General features: G+C 40.6%; 1 protein-coding gene across 1 annotated transcript in view; it reads right to left on the reverse strand.

Moving 5' to 3' along the window:
- Positions 1–232: 232 nt before the first annotated feature.
- LOC307029645 (inactive dipeptidyl peptidase 10-like) overlaps positions 233–21,545 on the reverse strand; it is a 287,270-nt gene continuing 265,957 nt past the window's right edge. The window contains exons 12-24 of the mRNA XM_079665726.1: positions 17,828–17,955; positions 16,088–16,135; positions 15,258–15,379; positions 13,547–13,591; positions 12,034–12,132; positions 11,880–11,949; positions 11,236–11,430; positions 9,226–9,280; positions 8,851–8,950; positions 7,715–7,773; positions 4,662–4,734; positions 4,285–4,358; positions 233–3,568 (exon numbers count right to left, since the gene is read on the reverse strand). Of these exons, the coding sequence (XP_079521852.1) occupies positions 3,431–3,568; positions 4,285–4,358; positions 4,662–4,734; positions 7,715–7,773; positions 8,851–8,950; positions 9,226–9,280; positions 11,236–11,430; positions 11,880–11,949; positions 12,034–12,132; positions 13,547–13,591; positions 15,258–15,379; positions 16,088–16,135; positions 17,828–17,955 (1,206 nt within the window). The 3' untranslated portion in view covers positions 233–3,430. The remainder of the gene's footprint in view (positions 3,569–4,284; positions 4,359–4,661; positions 4,735–7,714; positions 7,774–8,850; positions 8,951–9,225; positions 9,281–11,235; positions 11,431–11,879; positions 11,950–12,033; positions 12,133–13,546; positions 13,592–15,257; positions 15,380–16,087; positions 16,136–17,827; positions 17,956–21,545) is intronic.

The raw sequence follows: 21,545 nt of genomic DNA on the forward strand, positions 1-21,545 counted from the left end.
GTAAGAGTTTCTCTCCCCAGCAGAGTGAACATCTGCTCACACATTCAGGACTGCAGGCACTGATTTATGCACTCTGACATTTTTCATGGCATGTTTCCTGCTAACTCTTTCATGAGGGTGTGCTGCGGCCATGACATACTACCTGCACTCTTTATCGTGAGTCCCAAGGGGAAGGAACAAATGAAACGTTAAATTGAAATCTCAAACAATCAATAAAAACAAATGTGGCTGATTTGGTTCTCTGAGTGCTCTATTTATCAGCATGACTCATTGTTTTTCAGTCTTTTTTTTAATTCATAATCATCACTAGAGGACAATCACAATAACCCCAAAAGCTCAACCCTGCCCTTTCCCTTTTAAAACAGCGAAAATAACAAGTACAAGCATTACAAAATCCATCCTAAGAAGAAATTCAGCTGAAAGGAAAACAGAAAGAAAGAGTACAAGACATCCAGGTCAAATCAATCCGTCCCAATAGACTAAACTATCTATGAGATGTGACATCTCAAAAATATATTTATGTACACACTCTGCTGTATTGTACTATACAAAATGTGACAACACTTGACACGTTCCCTGTATACATGCAAACACCTTACTGACACTGTGAAACTGTCCGATCTGAGTCAGCATTATTATCCGCTGCAGGTAAGTATTCTTTTCTTAAATAAGAGAATTTCCAGAAATAAGGAACACGTCTCCTGACTTCAGACAGCTGCTGAGTCAGGTGTTGCCACAGCGAAAACATCTCATACAAGATCTAAAGCGATAGTTTTAGATTCTGTGTGGTGGGGCTGTATGACGTCCTTATAAAGACAAAACACAACCTACAGGTGATGAAGGTCAACAAGCCAAAGACTGACCCAGGATCAGCACGGAGGCTGAGAGACTTTCTGAAGTGGAGGCAGCATCACAACTTATTCTGGACACCTGAAGAAAGGCCCACCTAAAATGTTTTGAATACTTGTATCGCTTCACCGTTAGGCTCTTTGAAATCCAGTGGTGTAAAGTAACTAAGTGCTGTACTTAAGTACAGTTTTGAGATGCTTGTACTTTACGTATTCCAATTTGTTTTGCTTTTTTGTACTTTTACTCCTCTACAATTCAGAGGCAGAGAGAGTACTTTTACTCCACACCGTTTATTTGACACCTTTAGTTACTTTACAGATGTGGATTAAGGATGTGAAATATAATCAACTGTTTAATCAGACTTTAGTTCCACCTGGAGTAAATTCACTGAAAAAAAAATGAAATCTAGACTTTAATTAAATGTATTATGTCAACAAATGACACACAAGTGTTTTAGGTTAGTTGAAACCAAAAATAATATGTTCAAATAAAACATATTTTAACTTAACACTATTGCTTTCAACTAAACGTATGCACACACATGATGTGTAAAGTGTTTACATAATACATTTAATTAAAGACAACATTTGTTCAGTATCACAGTCTACCCTTCAGCATACAAAGTAATTCAAACTAGCTCTGCCTTATCAACATTTAAAATATATACATGATTCTGAAACTTACCAATTTGCATAATGAGTACTTATAATTACAAGTATATTTTGATGGTAATATGTTTCTAATTTGAATTGAGTAACATTTTGAATGCAGGACTCTTACTTGTAACATAGTATTCTTACACTTTGGTAGTTCTACTTTTACTAAAGTACCAGCTCTGGGTACTTCTCCCGCCTCTGTTGAACTGTCACCAGACTTCATTGTAAAGCAGTTATCACCCCTGCAGACCCTGGGGGTTGCTGGTATGTCATTGGTCTATTAGTTACTTTAGGTTTCTGTTTGATGGAGTCACCAAAGTTTCACAACATCAAAAATAAAGTAGCCAATCCAAGCAGAGACTCAATAGCAGCTCCTGGAATACAATATATGTTCTGTAGCTCTGTGGAGGGTAAAGCTGGGGGTAGGTGTTCTGGATGGGCCTTCTTTTAGGGGTCTTAAATATGATTGGCTGTGTCCCTTGTCCAAAACAATACATTCCCCAGCTTCCTGCAGTTATCTTGTGTGTTTCTGAACCTACTGTGGGTAGCACTCTGACTAAGAAAAGCAGTGCTGCAAGAAGTACTCACATCCTTTACTCAAGTAGAAGTACAAATCATTGGTCTCAAAATACTCCACTACAACTAAGAGTCCTGATTTTAAAATAATATTTAAGTGAGTATAAACAGTAAAGGTATTTTGTATTTACAGTATTATATTATCGTAGTTATTATTTTATCCTGTTTTTATACATGTGAGAGCATTTTTGTATTTTAGTTGGTGTGGACCAAATTTAAATACTTCAAATACTGTGTAGATAAGTATTACAGTACTGCATTATACAATCATTATATCATTACATATGTACAAAGTAACTGAGTGTTCAAATAAATAGAGTGGATTAAAAGTACTCCATGTGCCTATGACATGTACAGAAGTAGAAGTAAAAATTAGCATTACATGGAAAAACTCAGGTAATTATAAATATGCCAAAAAATTACATAAAAACAATACATAAATGTAATGTACTTAATAATGTTCTCAGTTATTTTCCACCACTGGAGATAAGTAACTCATAGAAGCCCACTTCAAAACATATAAACTATCCCTTTAAGTGTAAACCACATTTCAGTAATCTTCATACCGTGGTATGCATCACTTGTTCCTAAGCGTACAGCTGATGCTAAACTGATGATGGAGTCATGTCTCGAGGACCTGAGTTGACATAGGTTAACATGACACTGCTAATGTATGACTACCACTGCCCACAAGTAATATTACAGTATGTTGAACCTCATAAGGCATTGTAAATGTCTACTCAAGACCCCTGTACAATAAAGTGTGACCTATAAAGACTTTTTTATATTAAGGGTGGGCGATGGGGGGGGTTTCAGCAGGAAGTAGCTCTTATTCAGGATGGGCTCTGTTGTGGTGAACTTGAGTCACTAAACCTTTCCTCTGGATCGTTAATCTGTGCAACAATACATCAACCAAAGGAGAGGTGAGTTCAAAGTGTACAGCTGTGTTCTTCCTCTGCAAGTGGTACCACCATGGGGACTAACATGTCGAGATGTGTGAGGCGGCTAGGGGAAAAAGAACCATGCACTGTAGATGAAGACGAAACATGGACGATCTCTTCTGTGCGCTTTGCCAAGAAACGAAGCGTCCAAAAATTGAGACGACTGGAGGCCAGTTCCCGCCTCAACGCAAGTGTCACTGTTGTGTCCTTCAGTTATCTTTTCAACACATGTACACATACAGTCACACACGGGAGTGCTCACACACCCAGCCGCACACACACTTTAGGAGCATTAGCAGCTCTAACCCAATGTCCATGTCTCGCTAAACACTTGGTCCAATAAGGCCTTGACGGATTTTAGCAAAATCCTTCAAGCTCTGCCAAAGGTCCGACCCTCAAAGCCTCCCCCTACTCCTCCTCCTCCTCTTCGTCATCGGGCAGCGGTAGGAGCTCCTCCTTCAGACACTCCCTGTAGAAGCTGGTCAGCGTGGCGTATAGGTGCACGCGACTCTGCTGGGACAGGAAGTGGCCCTCATCTGGGTAGATCTGTAGGGAGGAGGGAGGCGTTTTACATTTTCAAATGTTCAAATTCAAAGGCTTTATTATCATATGCACAGTAGCTACAGTGTGTAGACAATGACAATCTTAAGTCCTAGGCCTCCAACAATGCAACATAAATATATAAGACATATAACAATAAAACTAACAAAAAAAAATAAAAATAGAGCACGAAGAAACAGAGTAGTAAAACATTGTGCAGGAACAATGTGCTGATTCATTAAAATGTGTTTGTAAATGGCTAAGTAAATGCAGGAGTATATGTAAATAAAATAGGATAAACATTAACAGACAGTAAAATTAGATACTGTAGAGTGAAATAAAATACAGTTTGTTGTAAACAGATGACTGCTTTAGGTTATGAAGGCACTTCACAGAGCTCAGGCTAATGCCTTAATAGCAGTCTGATGGCCTGTGGGATTAAACTTGATTAAAGTAGAGTAGATTAGTGCCCAGAGGTTTATCGACATAGAAAGTCAACCCGGGGAATAATGGCAATGGGTAAGGGGTAGACAGATGTATCGAGAGAACTGGAAACAGTGCTGGAGGCAGCCCTCTTCATTCCTGTGAGAGCTGCTCAGCAAGCCAAAATGGCTCTTGAGTACAAAAGTACAATATTTTCTATGTTGAGCAATATAGAAAATGCGCATTTTGACCACCATTGTACTAAATACAGTGTTCAGAATGTGCCTGGTGATACACACCTGCATTGAGTAGTTTGCTCCAACTTTCACCAGGTTCTTGACGAGCTCAGCAGTATGCTGGAAGTGAATGTTTGCTGGGAATGAAAAAAAACGAAAGATGTCAGCAGGATTCAGTGTGAGTACTAACTGAGAGAGAGAAGACACAATCAGATAGTTACAGGATGGAAAGTCCTCAACAAATCCGACATGCATGATTCACCAGTGAGTGTTTGTCTCTGGAAATCACAGCATCAATTTAGATAACCCACTTTCCCTTTTATCTTTTGATTAAAACACATTTGGCTAATTACGTTCCAGGATTGCATGCTTCTTTGTGCTCAGCAGTGATGCACCGCAGATACAGTGTTTCCATTCAATCACAATTTATTTCCTCTTACCATCTGCTGTGCCGTGCACCAGCATCAGCGTCTCTTCTTTCAGCGCCTGGACACTCTGCAGTACGCTGGAAAACTGCGGATCAGAAAAAGTGGTGAGATAATAGATTGATAGATATGCTAACTGCTATTAAGTAAAGCAATAAAAAGAAAGGAGTCCGATCCGATGAAAGACATGCGGTACATTCCATTATACACTGATTATAGGCACCTAACCCTTAACCCAGTGTTTTAACCCAAATACAGAAATTTTTGGGATTACGAATCTACCATTCAAACATTTTGTATTCTTCTTTGCATGTAATATTACGGTCTCAGGGATGGGAGGGTTACTTTAATAGTATTCTGTTACAATTACTTGTTACCAGTAAAAAATATCATCAGTAACATGATCGAATATCTCAAAAAAGCAATCTATTCTTATTACTTGTGAAAAAAAGAGAAAATAAATGTTAAACTTATCCAACATAGAAAGTATTTTTGTTTAGCAAATCAGCAGTCAACCTACTGTATATAACAATTTAATAAAGAAAAAGAATGAAAGTAGCCTAAATGAAAACCAAAAAGTGAATTTGGGCAGTAGTGGATAACAATAGTGTGCACAAAGCAGTTGGGATATAAATGCTTATCAAATGAGATGTTGTCTCCTTAACCCTCCTATTGTCTCCGTTTCCCCCCCTTGCTTTCGTGTTCTCGGTCAAATTTGACCGGTCCTGTTTTAACTGCTATTACATTAACACAAAAACCATGAATCATCACCAAATTTCATTTAACGCCCTTTCAAACTTTACATATTGTATCAGACTACTGGTATACATGAACAGCTGCAGTAAATATACAAAGAACAGACACTGAACATGTATTGGTGTGCCAGGTGTTATTCATGTGGGGGGATGGGCACATAAGGGGGGGGGACATTTGTGTGTGTGTGTGTGTGTGTGTGTGTGTGTGTGTGTGTGTGTGTGTGTGTGTGTGTGTGTGTGTGTGTGTGTGTGTGTGTGTGTGTGTGTGTGTGTGTGTGTGTGTGTGCGCGCGCGTGTGTGCGTGCGTGCGTGCATGCTTTATCTGATCTGGATGGTTACTAATTCCTTTTCTTTATGGCGGTCATTTTTGACCGGGAACACCATGGGTGTTACAAAGTTGACTAAATCATCCAAAATGCGATGAAAGTGGTGGTCAGCAATTGTATGTGTTCAAATGTCTACTGTGATGGGTATCATAAAGCCTTAATGTGTATGTGGGTTCAAACCCCACTGCAGTCAGCATGTCGTTGTGTCCCTGAGACACTTCACCCCAAATTGCTCCTGTGGGGATTGCCCACATTATTGAGTATTTAAATCACTTTGGATAAAAGCGTCTAACATGTGACATGCCATGTAATGTAATGTTAATGCAATCAAATGTAAAACAAAAAAGTTATGATTGATGAAAGTAGTAAATCGGTCAGATTTGACCCGAAGACAACAGGAGGGTTAAATAATGCCAGTATAATAACAGCTGGATGGCACAGCTTGCACTGAACCGTAATGCTGTTTCCCTTGTCTGCTTTTAATATAACATTTTTATAAGGAGTGGAAACATTTTCTGAACTATACAGATCTTATTCTTAACTGGAAGATTAGCTTCAGTTTCCCTTGAGACCCATGAAGTGCTGTAATGTGAAAGCAAGTTCAACAGGATCAGGTTTGGGGAGTTACGGATTATATGTAACAGGATTACGTAATCAGGATACTAAAACATGGAATCCCTTAGAGTTACATAAAACATATGTAATTAGAATCAGAGCCAGGTACGTTTACACAAGGAATTTGCGGTTGGAACATTAACAATCTAAGAAAATAAGTTGTAAGCATAGGTACAAAAATATAAGCATGAGAAAAAATATATATTTTAAAGAAACTATTCAGCATTAAAGAAGAAGCACATTTAAATTTAAATATACAAAAGAAACTCAAAAACGAAAAGTCTTAGGACAATGAACGACTGTACTGTATATGACAAACTATTATTATATTTGAAAGTTGAGGGATGTGCGAAATATATTCAGAGCTGAGCATGAACAGGGCAAATAATACATGTTGTAATCAGATTACTATTATGTTTCCAAAATTGGGGATTACTAGCAGGATTACAATGTTCCTCACAAAGTAAAAAAGAGCATATTGTGTTTGTATTAAAATCTCTGCGCAGAAGTAACATGTCTCTGTTGTCTTACATAATACACTTAATTAAAAACACCTCTTATTGATTTTTATTTGTATCTTTTATTAATTTGATATTAAGGTGATCCAAAAGTAACAGAAAGTAATCAGGTAACATTACTTTTAAATGTTGATACTCAGATTCGGTTACTGATTACATTTTTTAAAGGTAGCTATTGTAATGGAAAACAAATTGAAAGTAGCCCTCCTATTATATGTCGTTCTTTATTTTAAAATGAATTGTACAAATTGTTATCCTGCCAGAAATCCCAATTTATGAAATAGAAATGTGACGGTAAACTAGAAAAGTGTTTTAGTTATGTTACTGTAAGGATTTAGAGTTAACTCTTCTTATGTTTCCTGATGATGTCATCCTGTCACATGATTCCATTACTCCCCTGTCCTGCACCGTCTATGCAAGTTGAGAGATAACAGATATTATAGCAATAGTGCAGACATATAAATGCATGTTTACTGACAGCAGTGAATTACAGATGTGTTGTCTGGTTGTTAACAATGTGCTCACAAAACATCCGTCTGTTCTCTAGCGCTGTTGAAGCCCCTCTGATAGCAGAACATCTTTCTGCGGGATTCGGAAGGAGAGGCAGGCAACCCTTCTGCAGCAGCTTACAAAAGAGAAAAAACCTCGGCCTGTGTTCTGACACACTGGTGCAGTTTCCAAAGAGAAATGAGTGACAAAAATCCTAACAGAGCTTGAATGAAACAGAGGGTGAAGCCTCGTTGCTCTGATAGCAGCGTTCAGGATCAGATGAGCTGAAGGTGTGTCAGGGATGTTTCAGCAAGCCGCTTTCAAACGTCAGCGGGGAACAAGTGAGGGAGGAAGTAAACACGCACCTGATATCTGCTGTCATCCCGTAATGGCATGCCCAGGTATCTCTCAGAGAACGCTGATGCTGTGCAAATGAGAAGTGACATGTGTTAACAGAGGGGACACAGCTCCAGCTGAGTGACTATACAGAGGACTTCCTGTCAGCCTCAGCTCACAGGAAGCTTCCAATGGAGAGGGAAAACATCTTGTGCAGAATAAAGGGTCCACTGTGGCATCGTAAGACTGTAAACACATGCTGTCATGTGTTGTGTGTGTGTTACTAACGAGAGATTCTCCTCACTGTGTAGTCAGAGGTAATCACAAAGTATCATACTTTCTTTATTTCTACTTGTCAGTGAAATGTTGTAGTTGCAACATTTATTACATTTCTGGAAACCTGTTATTTAAGATGAACTTAGTTCCATTGGATCACATTTGATAATGTTTTGGTGGTGTCCTCAGCAGTGGACATACAATGACGGTTATTCCTGAGATACCTGCTTCATCTCTCCACAATGACAAATGAGTAAAAAGATAATAATCAAATATAATTTGTGAACTGTTTTTGGATCGATCTGCCACCTAGGAGAGGGGACTTGGTACATAAATGGTTTTATATTCTATCTGTTCTATCTATTCTATCTGTTTTATGTTCCTCTGAGTGGACGCCATGTGTACAATGATTAGTTTCACTCTTCACAGTGATTGTATCTGTTAGAGCTGTTTATTGATTTAATAAGGAACCATGTTTTGTTTTTGTTTATAGATAACTTATTATTATGTAGTGTAATTATTTTTAGTTAATTAAAGTAATTATTTGTGCTTTTATTGTGAAGGCAGTTTTGGGCACTGGGTAATGCAGACACATGGTGATCATGATTACATTGGAGACAGGTGGTCTATACAGTGGAAACCATTGTTCTCCATATTTCTAAGAAATAAATGCACAAATCAACGTTCTTGCCTTGATATTGACTATTTTCCTGAGTAAGATCCGCGTACTGGTGCCCGCGGGGGCAGCCGTTCTATTTTGAGTTAAATGTAATGTTTTGTTTCTTATGATTTAGCATCTACAATATCAGTGTTTTGTAGCTGAATACTTGTTGGCCTGCCAGGTGTTAAATCCTCCATCCTGATGCAGGGGGTGGAGGTCTGTACTCACCGTAGAGTTTCCAGTCCGTCACCGGAGACATCGCACATGCACATTTGAAGAGGCTGTCCGTGGACTTGAGCATCATTAATGTTATGTACGCTCCATAACCCTGAGCACACACACATAAACATTAATGTTACTTTGAGGGGAAATCATTCAAGCTGTAAAACTCTATTTCAATGTTCCCTAAGAATTAAACAACAAAACATGTTAGCAGGGCACTTATAATATAGTGGAATGTAAAACAAAACATTAGACTTTTCCTGAACAACATTGATTCATACACTGTGTATGGATTTTGCTCAGCAGCAGCACATCCTTTGCTGCTGGCAAAAATAGACTGAATTCATTGTACATGTAATTATAGAGGAGAACACGGCTCACCTTTCCAAACACTGCTATCCGTGTTCGATCAATATATGGAAATGTCATCATGAATCTGGAAGAAAAAGCCACATGCCATTACATTAGAACACATTAAGACCATATGAAACTGCACATGGAAGAATTGGACATGATCAATCATTATAACAGATTTATGGTTTACTTAGAATTGTATTTCACCATCTGCTGGAATCATGGAGACGGAGTGGCTTGTGTTCAAATAACCTGGTTGGAACATAATATTAGATTTATATGGTTGGGCTGTTACCTTTAGGCATAGCATTACGTTTAGCTAATTAATGCAAGGTAATGAGTAAATGTATTTTGATAAGAGTGATTTGTTTTAAATTAAGTTTTCTTAATCTCTCTGGAGCCGCTGTGAGCTGTAGCTTGAGGTGAGAAACAGATGGTGGACTCTAAAGAGACAATTTGTGAGTAAAAGGATCTTTGCTGGAAGTGAAACATTCAAGACACAATTTCTGAAGTGACTCACTGTACTAGAGCACTTTTATTTCAACCACAGGCTGGGTTTCATCTCACCTGCTCCATTGTTCACATCTCATAAACAAAGTGTGCTGTGTGAGGGACAGGCATGAGCAGAGAAACAGGTTTTTTATTTTCTTTGCATTTTAAAGGCCTCCTATTATGCACAATTTAGTCACATATTATGGGTAAAAATGTGTAAAAAATATTTCTATGATGTGTTTTGCTCAAATTACAGTGATTAAACGCCATATCATGTTCCAAACACATCAAGCATTATTCCTGAAACAGTATGGAGCTCAAATGCTTTTTCTCTCTCAGGTTTACCACAAGCTGACTTTATTTCCTGCTTTTTTACACATACTCTCTCCAGTACAGGTTAGCTCTGAGATGCTTGCTAATGTAAACAAAGACCATATTACGTCCAAAACACGTTGTGCATTGTTTCTGATGCAGCGACGTTTCTGATGGGGCCGTGGGTGTAAAGCCAGCCCACATTTTTGTTTTGATTTGGGTACAGAGGAAAAGAGAGAGGTTTTTATTTTTGACACTTTGTGAGTCTCCTGACACACATATTTATGTATAAAAGATATACAAAAGTGCATTTTGCATGATAGGTCCCGTTTAAAACAATACAGTTGAGCTGTGAAAAAAAGTCATTTAATTTCAACTAGATTGTCAAAATGCAAAGTTAATTCTTCCTATTCTTTTAATTTCTCTCTACAATACTCACGTTCTATTGGTAAAAGTGAAATACCTTTATATATTTTGTGTGAAATATATTAATATCTCGAGTGAGGCAATCAACACATGTATTTATAACCACAGGTGTATGTGGTTATAAATACACCTACTGTGAAAGGCTAAAGTAAAGTCACCTGTAGCACAGAGGAACATTTCCTGCTGGTACATGAGAGACATCAGAGAAATAGAAAAGGTTGTACTAAAACACATCGACGGGTGTGGACAGTTTGGATGCACAAAGAGCGATTGCACACAGCCAGCTGTGTTTCTCGTTACACCTCAAAGGACTAAACAACAGCTGTGTCAATTTCAATCACAAGTTTGTTGACAACAGAGGAAGGCAGCAGCTGCAACAGGGAGGCCATGAAAGCACCATGTTTTACTTGTTAAATATATTTCCTGATTACATAGTGTTCTTCCTAAAAGTTGAACAACAATCAGGTGCAAAGTGTTTTACTATTAAGAGATCATTGTAATATTGTTCCTGAGGGGATATGCATGATGGAATATTTAAAGATGGTCCATCCTTTTAAAATAATTCTGAAATAACAATGACACAATAGCATTTGTCGAAAGTGAGAATCAATTTTCAATAAAAAAATAGTTTCATTTCCATGTTGCTTATAAGCACGCATATGCAGCCAAAGTCTTGATCATGGTGGGTGTGAATTCTTACATAACTTACAACTTTACCACAAAAACACTTTCGATTGTGAAATGTGGTCCAAAATGTGAACATAACACAGGGATTTATAGAAGAATGGAGTAAATTTGATAACGTACTCCACTGCAGCGATCTGGTCCTGGACATCCACAGTCCCCAGCCTCTGGTGGACCTCGTGCAGGACCCTCTGACCCTGGAAGCCGCTGCCCCGGCCGTCCAGACGGGCCACGATGACGCTGTCTGAGCTGACCAGCACCGAGTCCCAGCCCAGAGAGAAGCGCTCGCTCACAGCCTGGCCACCGGGGGCGCTGTCTCTGTGGAGGCACAGGATGAGAGGATGAAGAAGACTCATAGGATCGCATCCAGCAGAATCAAACTGCTGGAGCTGAATTGAGCCATTGTGTGAGTAGAGGGGCTCGTTGTCTGGGAAATTACGTCAAGCGAGTGGTGTTACTGTTGATGATGCTTCCATGCACCTGCTGCAAAAAGGTGTGAAGTGTGGTCAAAATGATTGAACCAAACAATAAAGTCTGCAGACTGAGGTTCAAGGCAACGTCCAGAAGTGATCCTTCAGACAGTAGGCTACCCTGAACTGATAAGAGAAAATGCTTTAAATGTTTCAGATTTTGAATAAGCAGTACACAGTCAACGATAATGTTCCCTATTGATTTGTATACCAACGAATGAATGTCAGAACTTAAAATAACTCCTCAGTATGTGATTCTGACATCTTGTGCGTTGTAGCACTACAAATGATACTTACATAAGCAGCAGTAGGCCATAGTGACGGGACTCAGAGAAGTCTGGAGGATAGGAGATCTTTAAAGGTAAATCTGTCAAATAGAAAGAAAATAAATGCTATCACAAATTCATCTTCAAATCACAGAAACAGAATATAAACCAATACATTTTCTCACCAAAATGTTCCATCTGCACGGTTCTGAAGTTGGTCATCTGGATCCTTTTGAACTGCAGGGCGGCCTTCAGCAGCAAGTTGTTCTCCAGGATGTAGTAATCTGTAAAGATGGGGGATGTGTTTAAAGGATGATGGAGTCCAGTAATGGCTGCCAATAATCAAAGCGCCGCTGCATACAAATGGCCCATAATAACAAGAGGTGTAATGAGATGAAATGGAAGGTGGAGGTACGACGGATCATGTCGCTTCATTTTGTGGTAAATGCAAATGTTTCGGGACGCTGAATACATTCCTGGATTCGATCTCTTGGGGGTTTAGCTGCTGTAAATAAAGGAGACAGTTTGAAATACTCAAATGTGATAAGAAAGAGGATGAAATATGCAACCAAAGACAAATGTAAATCACCTTGTTCCTAACATAGGTTGTATGTGTCTTTTGAATAAAAAAAGGAGGATTTGTGTAACACTGTCAAAAAAGTTGTGCTTCGTTTGTTGTTCAATTGTAATAATTATGGTCATGTGTTCTGTTGTTAAACTTGTATGAGCACATAACTATAGTCAAAAGGTTTATATTTCTAAAGGCATTTTACTCCCAGCAGCTTGCTCAATTTGGCCTCAAACACTAGAGCCCAAGTTTGTTCTCCACCTGTAATAAACAATGACTCCCCAGTTCGGCCAATTCTCCATTCAAACCATCTGAGAAGCAGCTAAATGAAATGGAATTCATCCAGGACTTCTAATGGAAAACCCAAAATCAATAGGTGGCTCATTATGAAGCCGCCAGAGGCCTGGAGGTCCCAGCTGTGGATGGAGGGCCTATCCAAATATCCTCGGGCAAATTGCACAGCTGTTAACTTTCGCTTTTGGTGGGGGACAGTTTTAAACCAGTAGAAAGCTGTTTATACTCAAAACATTCAGAACATGCAAAGTTTCAATTGCAGGGAAAAAGTGATCACTATATTTTCAAAACCTTATTCAACAACCTGAACACAGTCACCCTTACACAAAGAGATGTCTTTCTGAAAATTCTTTCTATTTTTCGTTCAGCAAGACCTTAAGACATTTGAAAGATTTGTGTAAAATCTTATGTCCTCCTTTTCCCTAAAAATTGCCTCAAGCCACAACAGCAAACATGAATAGGCGAATGTAAACATATGACTTAAAGGACAGAGTAGGTCTAAACTTATATATAGATGTAACTAATTAATCCAAAATACCATACTGTATTTGGTGATTTCCAAACCTTCTTATGTTTACGCATAAACATACGTAAACATTAGGTTAGTTAAAGATTCTGCTTGGAACTAGGTTACGTAGAAGGAGACATGGTTACGTATCAATGTAGGGACGTACATGCTAACATTGTGACATACTGTAGATATGTAACATAAAATATCTCAATATTACATCTTTGTTTTGAAATAATGATTGAAAGTCTTATCCCACTGTCTATACTACTACCGCCAATAGAGGTCTCTAACTAACAACTGAAAAATAGATCCTACGAGTGCTTACTTGAATGAATGAGGCTGTGTAAGATCACAGTAGGTGCTCCAGGACCTGAAAAGGAAAAAGAACAAAACATGAGTGTAATTGAAACATCATCCTGTTACTCCGATTGAACGTTGTGTGTGCTATATGCAGATGATGGAACATTTTAAATCACCATTCGTTCTTCCAGCATTGTATCAGTCTGTGTGAAAGGGTTGCTCCTCTAAATCAGCCTCACAACAGTTAAACACAGGAAGTCCAGGTCCCTGCAGAACCTGTGTGATTTCAGGTCACTCACAGAGCCTCCCTGACAGCCTCGGACTGTCGAATTGACTCGGTTATTTTCAACATCCTTTTATTATACTTCGTCAGAGGTTAATAGGATGGCAGGTGTGTTGAATAGCTCCCTCAGCAGCCAAACACACACAACCATTCCTCCTGCACACACACTTTGTACTGAAACTATGAAAGTAGCTCTTCCTTTATTTCCTCTCTTGCACTTACTGTTGTTACTGCATTAGCCTCGACCTTTGCATTCCTCACTTCTCTCTTATGACACACAGATAAATGGTTTCATTATGTAGCTGCTATAGTAGCAAACCAATCAGAAGCGTTTTACGAGTGGAAAGAAAGGCTAGTGTTACTCCTGATGAAACGGGAGTCAGGACAAAGATGTTCTGTGAACTCGGCCCTCGGAAACAACAAGCTTCCTCCGTTATTTCTATAGCTTTTGGGAAAAGGGAACCGTTTTATTGTCTAATAAATCACTAAGCGAAATGCTTCTGAGCATGAAGCACTCATCTGCTTGAAATAAATTGAAACCACAAACAATATAAAGAGTTACCCTCTATTAAATAAGCTGCTCGCTGCACAATAACTCCACCGAAAAGTAATTAGACACAATATAGGAGCTAATTGTTTAATTGAATGCCTCTCATTTGGAACTGATGAGAGATGAATTTAAAACAGAATAGTTGGAGGATGACAGATAATTACCACGGGCAAACCCTGACATCTGCCACATGATCTCAGGAAGACAACAATGAGAATAAATGAGGAACATTAAGCACAGAACCATCCATAATTTACAAGCATTTTTTAATCTGTTGGCTGAAACCATTTTAATGTATGGCCTTCATTTTCCAGATATGTGAAAGCAGAGGTTGTACAAGTTTAGAACACTCCAGTGTTTAGATGATCTGTTTGATAGATAATGCAATGAGAGTGTAACCACTGGTAACAAACACGGTCATTTATATTCTTTATCTGCAGAAAGAAAATGCCCTTTCTGGGAAGAAGTCATCGCCCCTACTGGTAGCCAGCTCCAATATAATACCTTGATTCCACAGTGATAGTGTTATGATCCCTAACAAGTTATAAATGAGGATTAGTCGAATGCAAAACTTAAAAAAGTAGTTTTACTGGGGATTTAAAAGATGGTGCATGATAATCATTTCAAATAGAGCATCCAGAGATAGTCTTTCGTAAAAACTTAAGGATGACTCATCGTATTTATCAATGTGTAAAGCGTGATGTGGGGAGTCCTCTACAGTTACATGGTATCGATCACGTTCCAGAACCAATATTAAATAATTCCCTCGATCATGACCGTTGCATTCCATTTTATTAGGAAATATGACTCCATGAGGAAGGTAAAGATGCTCTAACCTCAGCAGGAGTTTAAGAGCAGACACTGGAAGAGCCTTTAATCAAAAATGAATATGTGTTGGCCTACCTTTACAGCGGAGGATAATGTGCTGGTTGGTGGGGCTGATGTCAGAACCGAAGTACAGACAGTGAGCTTTGTTCAGCTCGCAGGTCAGACACCGGCGTGGGAACAGACCCACCGTCTTCACACTGAGGAGAGGAGGTCACATGAGGAAAGTACAACTGTTTGAGTCAAGTTTGTGGGTAATGTCAGCATCACTTTATCTTCTTATAACTATCAAACAATCCCATAAAGAGTCCAACACCAGCAATAAAACATATCCAGCTTAATGTATTACAACCTGCTGCAGGATAAAGCTCAGGGCAAAGACAATCTATTGAAATGTAAAGAAAACTGGATGAGTAGAAACAATGAGGAGTGGTGTAAGTGATTAGTCAACTGAGAGTAAATGATCCTAAACGTTTTTAGGACCAACATTTCAGGTTCTAGCTTCTCCAATATGAGGATTTGCTGCTGCTGCTGTTGTCACTGTTTCCAACATTGTTATACACGAAACAATTGACAGATAATCTGGAAAATAATTGACTGTGGGCGCTGTGGTGCAGGAGATAAGATATATCAGGCGTTGGATACACAGAGAATGATCATTAGCTAAGCTGATATATTAGTTATAGGTAATTAAAAGATACAAATAATACCAGCATTATCCTTTAATGTCGGTATATTCACTATAAATAAGGTGTTTGTCATCAGAAAGAAAAACAGAACAGACATGGAGTGAATACAGTGATTTTATTATCAGTTTGCTATGAGTCGTGTGGGAGTCTTGCAAAGATATTTTATGACAAATGTCAAATGTGAATATGAAGTACATCAGCTATAACTGCAGAACAAACCTGAAAAGCTGCCGTCGTCGTGGTGATCCCTCTGTGCTGATAAAATAACTGTTGAGAGGAAACAACAAGAGCAACAACTTCATATCTCTTTCTTTAAGCTGAATTCATCGACATTTCAAACCAAATGTAGGATCTAAAGTTAAGATAACATAATACGAGTATTCAAATGTGACAGTGGATAGACCACATGAAATATATTAAGAGGACATAGTTAATGGATTAGAGTGCGCTTAAGACCTTCCTCTTTGATAAAGCTTATAGTAGGGCTGATCAGATTCAGCCCCTAGTTTTGCTGCTATAGACTTAGACTGTCGGCACCTTACTTCTTCCTTTTCTCTGTCTGTACCTGTGTACTCTCATGTTCCCAATAAACCAGCTTCCCCAAAATTTCTTTTTGGTGTCTATATACGCCGGGATCCTGAGTCGTGGCTGATCCTGTTGTCCTGTGTCCTGGATCCTGAGCACTGGATCCTGATTTCGAGTCGTCTCTGTGGTCCTGCCTGACTTTCATCATACTACTTCCCTGATGGCTCCCACAGGATTGTTGACATCCTCGTGGATTCATCTTCTTATTATAGACACATGCATTTCCAAACATTTGGTCTACCTATGTTGTAAATGTATTATCTTTTCGATTTACACACGGCATCTATTGCACGTCTGTCTGTCCTGGGAGAGGGATCTCCCAGGGACCTCCTCTGTTGCTCTCCCTGAGGTTTCTCCCATGTTCCCCTTTAAACTGTGGGTTTCTCTGGAAGTGTTTTCTTGTACGATGTGAGGGTCTAAGGCAGGGGAGCCTAACCAGTCGATCGCGATGGCTGGTGGGCAGTGGGCACTAGTTAGCTGACGATGTCCATGACAACAGGAGTGACAGTCCGCACACACACAAGACCGCAACTAAAAAGCCCAAAATATATAATTTTCACTCCGAGTGGGAGGATGATTATTTTTTGGTTTATTCCAATTCAAAGTCCACCTGTCTCATCTGCAATGCGAGCGTGGCTTTATCAAAGAAGGGTAATTTAGGAGCGGCATTTCAAAACAGTGCACAAATGCTACGTTACATGTGAATACATAATTATAAGTTAGTGAATGTTTAATTCATAAAAAGTTGTGAATTTTAGGAGATGAGATTGTTTCATTTAATATTTTAAGTTTTGTTTCCTGTGGGAAGACCGTCCCGTTGCACGTCTTTTTTTTTACTTCCGGTATGTATTTTCCACCCTCCGCGGACTGGCCATCTGTAGAATCTGGAGAATCACAGAACAGCCGGTCGTCAAGGGCCGCCTCGATTCGCTGACGGCCGTCACCGCCCTTAATGTTTTATGTTTTTAAAAGGCATCATTGAAGTTGCACTGACAGAGGACCGCCGTTTCCCCGCAGCGAGGCTCCCCCCAGTTGACAGTTCGCTAGCACCCCATATTTTTAAATATTGAAGTTAAAACCATCAATCTGGTGCACTTTGAGAGCAACATTAAGAGATCTATGTGCTCTTTGCTTGATTCATGCCTTCCCAGTCCCTTATCACGTAGCCTATAAGAGCATGGCGCCAGTTGTAGTAGCCAGTTGTGGTGAAGGGAGGATATCTGACTTACTTGAACCGAAATGTCTACATGCATAGCAGAAGATGGCATCTTTTTCACATAAATATTCCAGCCAATCTCTGTTTTGAAACCATGAGCTGCAAAATGAGCGCCTTACCCCACGGTACAGGCGAGTTGGGTACTTTTTTAAATATACCTGTGCAGGCTCTGTTTTGTTGAGGTCCTCTGGCACTTGCGGGCCGCTGAGGGGTGGCGGTGTTTAGGGCAACGAAGACGGCTGCGGCTGCTTCGCCTCCGTTGGCGAGGCGGGCAAAGCCGGCGAGTCGGGCGTTAGTGTCCACGAAAGTGGCCGCGGGTAACGTAATGTCCCCATGATCTGAACTGTTATTACCTGCGGTAGATGCAGTGTTGCTGCTGGCGATAAGGGCTGGTTGTTTTAACCATTTTCTGAGTTCCATCACTGACTGCTGTATAAGCACCTTGCAGATGACGAACGCGCAGCGGCACAGGTCACGCGCACCTGACATAATAACGTTACTTACTGTTTAAATTGACCAAATAAATGCAGCAGACAATGTTATTTAACCACAATTACAATTTATTTTATTTCAACTACATTCTTCTTCTTATTATTATTATTATTATTATTATTAGAGTACTATTATTATACATTTTTATTGTACATAATTAATAATAATAATAGATTTAATTTGTTAGCGCTTTTACAGGTGCTCAAAGACGCTTTACAGATAATAGTGAAGAAAAAAAGAAAAGAGAAGAAAGGAACAACAAATAAATATATAGTTAAAGTTAAAGTCAAATAATACAAAAACAATCACACATGAAAAGCCAGATTGAAGAGGTGAGTTTTTGTGAGTTTTTTGAAGGTGGTGAGGTCGGTGCAGTCTCTGATGGGTTGTGGGAGTGAGTTCCAGAGGGAGGGGGCAGCGACGGAGAAGGCTCTGTCCCCCCAGGTCTGGTAATTGGTGCGGGTGGGGATGGATAGGAGGTTGGCTTCTGATGAGCGGAGGCAGCGGGAAGGGGTGTGGTGGTGCAGCAGGTCTGTGAGGTAGGGGGGGGGGCCTGGTTGTTGAGGGCTTTGTGAGTAATGAGGAGGACTTTGAAGTGGATTCTTTGACGGACGGGGAGCCAGTGGAGGTTCTGGAGGATGGGAGTGATGTGGTCTCGGGAGCGGGTGTGGGTGAGGAGGCGGGCAGCAGAGTTCTGGATATGTTGGAGTTTATTGAGGAGGTTGGATGGTATGCCATAGAGGATGCTATTGCAGTAGTCGAGTCGTGAAGTGATGAATGCATGAATCAGGATTTCAGCAGCAGAGGAGGAGAGTGATGGGCGGAGACGGGCAATGTTTTTGAGGTGGAAAAAGGCGGTCCTGGTGATGTGATTTATGTGGTGGTTGAATTTGAGCTGACTGTCGAAAATGACTCCGAGGTTGTGGATGTGAGGGGGGGGAGATAGAGTGTGGCTGTCAATGGTGAAGTTGAAATTCTGGATGTCTTTGATACGGGATGGGGGGCCGATGATGATGTCTGATTTGGCACTGTTCAGTTGGAGATAGTTTGTTTGCATCCATGCTTTTATTTCTGAGAGACAGTTGGTGAGAGTGGAGTGTGTTGTGGGGGTGATGGTTTTTGTTGAGATATAAAGTTGGATGTCATCGGCGTAGCAGTGAAATTGAAGGTTGTGGCGACAAATTATTTTGCCAAGGGGGAGCATGTAAAGGATGAAGAGGAGGGGGCCAAGCACCGAACCCTGGGGGACGCCTTGGGACAGAGGAGCAGTGGAGGAGGTGCAGTTGTTGATGTTGATAAACTGATGTCTGTCGGTGAGGTAGGATTTCAGCCAGGAGAGTGCAGTGTCGGTGATGTTGAGTGATGATTCGAGGAGGGACAGCTGGATGGTGTGGTTGATGGTGTCGAATGCTGCGGTGAGGTCGAGGAGGATGAGGATGTTCAGGTTGCCGGAGTCAGAGGAGAGGAGGAGGTCGTTTGTGATTTTCAGAAGAGCTGTTTCTGTGCTGTGTTTTGATCGGAAACCGGATTGAAATGGCTCAAAGAGGTCATTGGAGCTGAGGTGGGATTTTAGTTGTGAGGCAATGACACGTTCAAGTATTTTTGACAGAAAGGGGAGATTTGAGATGGGCCGGAAGTTGGACATGATGTCAGGTGTGAGTCCAGGTCTTTTGAGAATGGGTGTGACAGCAGCCAGTTTGAGAGAGGGGGGAACTGATCCAGATCTGAGGGAGGAGTTAATGATGGTGGCGATGAGCTGGGACATGGCAGGGAGGCTCTCTTTAACAAATTTGGAGGGCATTGGGTCAAGTGTGCAGGTGGAGTTAATTCCAGTCATGAAGTTGGACAGTTGCATGGGGGTCACAGGGGAGAAGTGGGACAGGGGCTGTGAGGTGAAGGGGGGGGAGCCAGGAGAGGAGGTGGGGGGTGCTGATGAGGGTGTCAGATTGCTGTAAATGTTGCTGATTTTGGTTTGGAAAAACGAAAGGAAGGAGTTGCACTGTTCGGTGGTGAAGGACGAGGTGGCGTTGTCACAGGGTTTGAGAAGTTTGCTGATGGTGGAGAAGAGACGCTTGGGGTTGCTGGAGCCAGACTGAATGAGTTGTGAGTAGTAATTAGACCGGGCTGCTTTGAGTGCATTACTGTACTGCTGGAGATAGTCTTTGTAGATTTGAAGATGGACTGTTAGTGTGGTTTTCTTGTGTTGGCGTTCAAGTTGACGTTTCCTTGATTTCATTCGGCGGAGTTCGGGGGTATACCAGGGGGCGGAGTGTATGAAAGAGACATTTTTAGTTTTTGTGGGGGCCAGTTCATTGAGACAGAAGGAGAGGGTGCTGTAATAGTCCACAAGTTCAGATGGGTTTTCAGAAAGTGGGGGGGGGAGGCAGACATCTTGCAGGTAATGGAGGCAGTGATTGCTGAAGGTGAGATGGATTTGAGGTTTCTGTAGGTTATTGTGCGTTTTTGCTTTTGGGCGGGGATGGGGATGTTGATATCCATGATGATGGCCAGGTGATCAGAGATGTGGAGATTGAGGCTGGACAGATGATGGATGGTGAGACCAGTGGAGCAGACCAAGTCCAGGATGTGACCACGGCTGTGTGTTGGGAAGTTGATGTGTTGAGAGAAGTTGCAGCAATGAAGGGTTTCCTTAAATTCAGAGGCATATTTGCAGGTCGGGTCATCAATATGAATGTTAAAATCCCCTAAGAGGAGAACAGATGGGGATATGGCAGAAAGCTGAGCGAGAATGTCAGAGAGGTCAGAGAGAAAGGAGGGGTTTGGCTTCGGGGGACGGTAGATGATGGCTGTGACCAGGGGAGTGGGACCAGAGAGTTTAAAGATCAGGTGTTCAAATGAAGAAGCATCAGGGATGGGGATTATGGTAGCTTTTATTTCCTTTTTGATAATAGCAGCTATACCACCACCCCGCCCTTGTGGGCGAGGTTTGTCAATGTATGTGAATCCTGCTGGGGTGATTTGATTTAAAGAAACATAGTCCAGGGGCTTTTGCCATGTTTCGGTCAGATACAGAAAGTCCAGGTTATTGTCTTTAATGAATTCATTCAGAATGTGGCTACATGTAATATCTTTCACTTTTCTTTTTTTTCACTTTTCTTTTTTCAAATGAGGGTGCATAACGACTCAACTGGGGGTGCGATGCACCCTTATGCACCCCCGTAGAACCGGGCCTGGCACCCCTGGTCTAAGGATAGAGGGTGTCGTATTGTCATACTGATATTCTGTTCAAACTTTGAAGTCCACTGAGACAAATGTAACCTTTGTGATATTGGGCTATATAAATAAACATTGATTGATTGATTACATTTGTATTTCTCTGATAAACAATTGTATACTCACAGGTTGTCAGTGTTCTCGTCGTAG

The sequence above is a fragment of the Notothenia rossii genome (genome assembly GCF_949606895.1).
Source record: "Notothenia rossii genome assembly, chromosome: 2".
Classification (NCBI taxonomy): domain Eukaryota; kingdom Metazoa; phylum Chordata; class Actinopteri; order Perciformes; family Nototheniidae; genus Notothenia; species Notothenia rossii.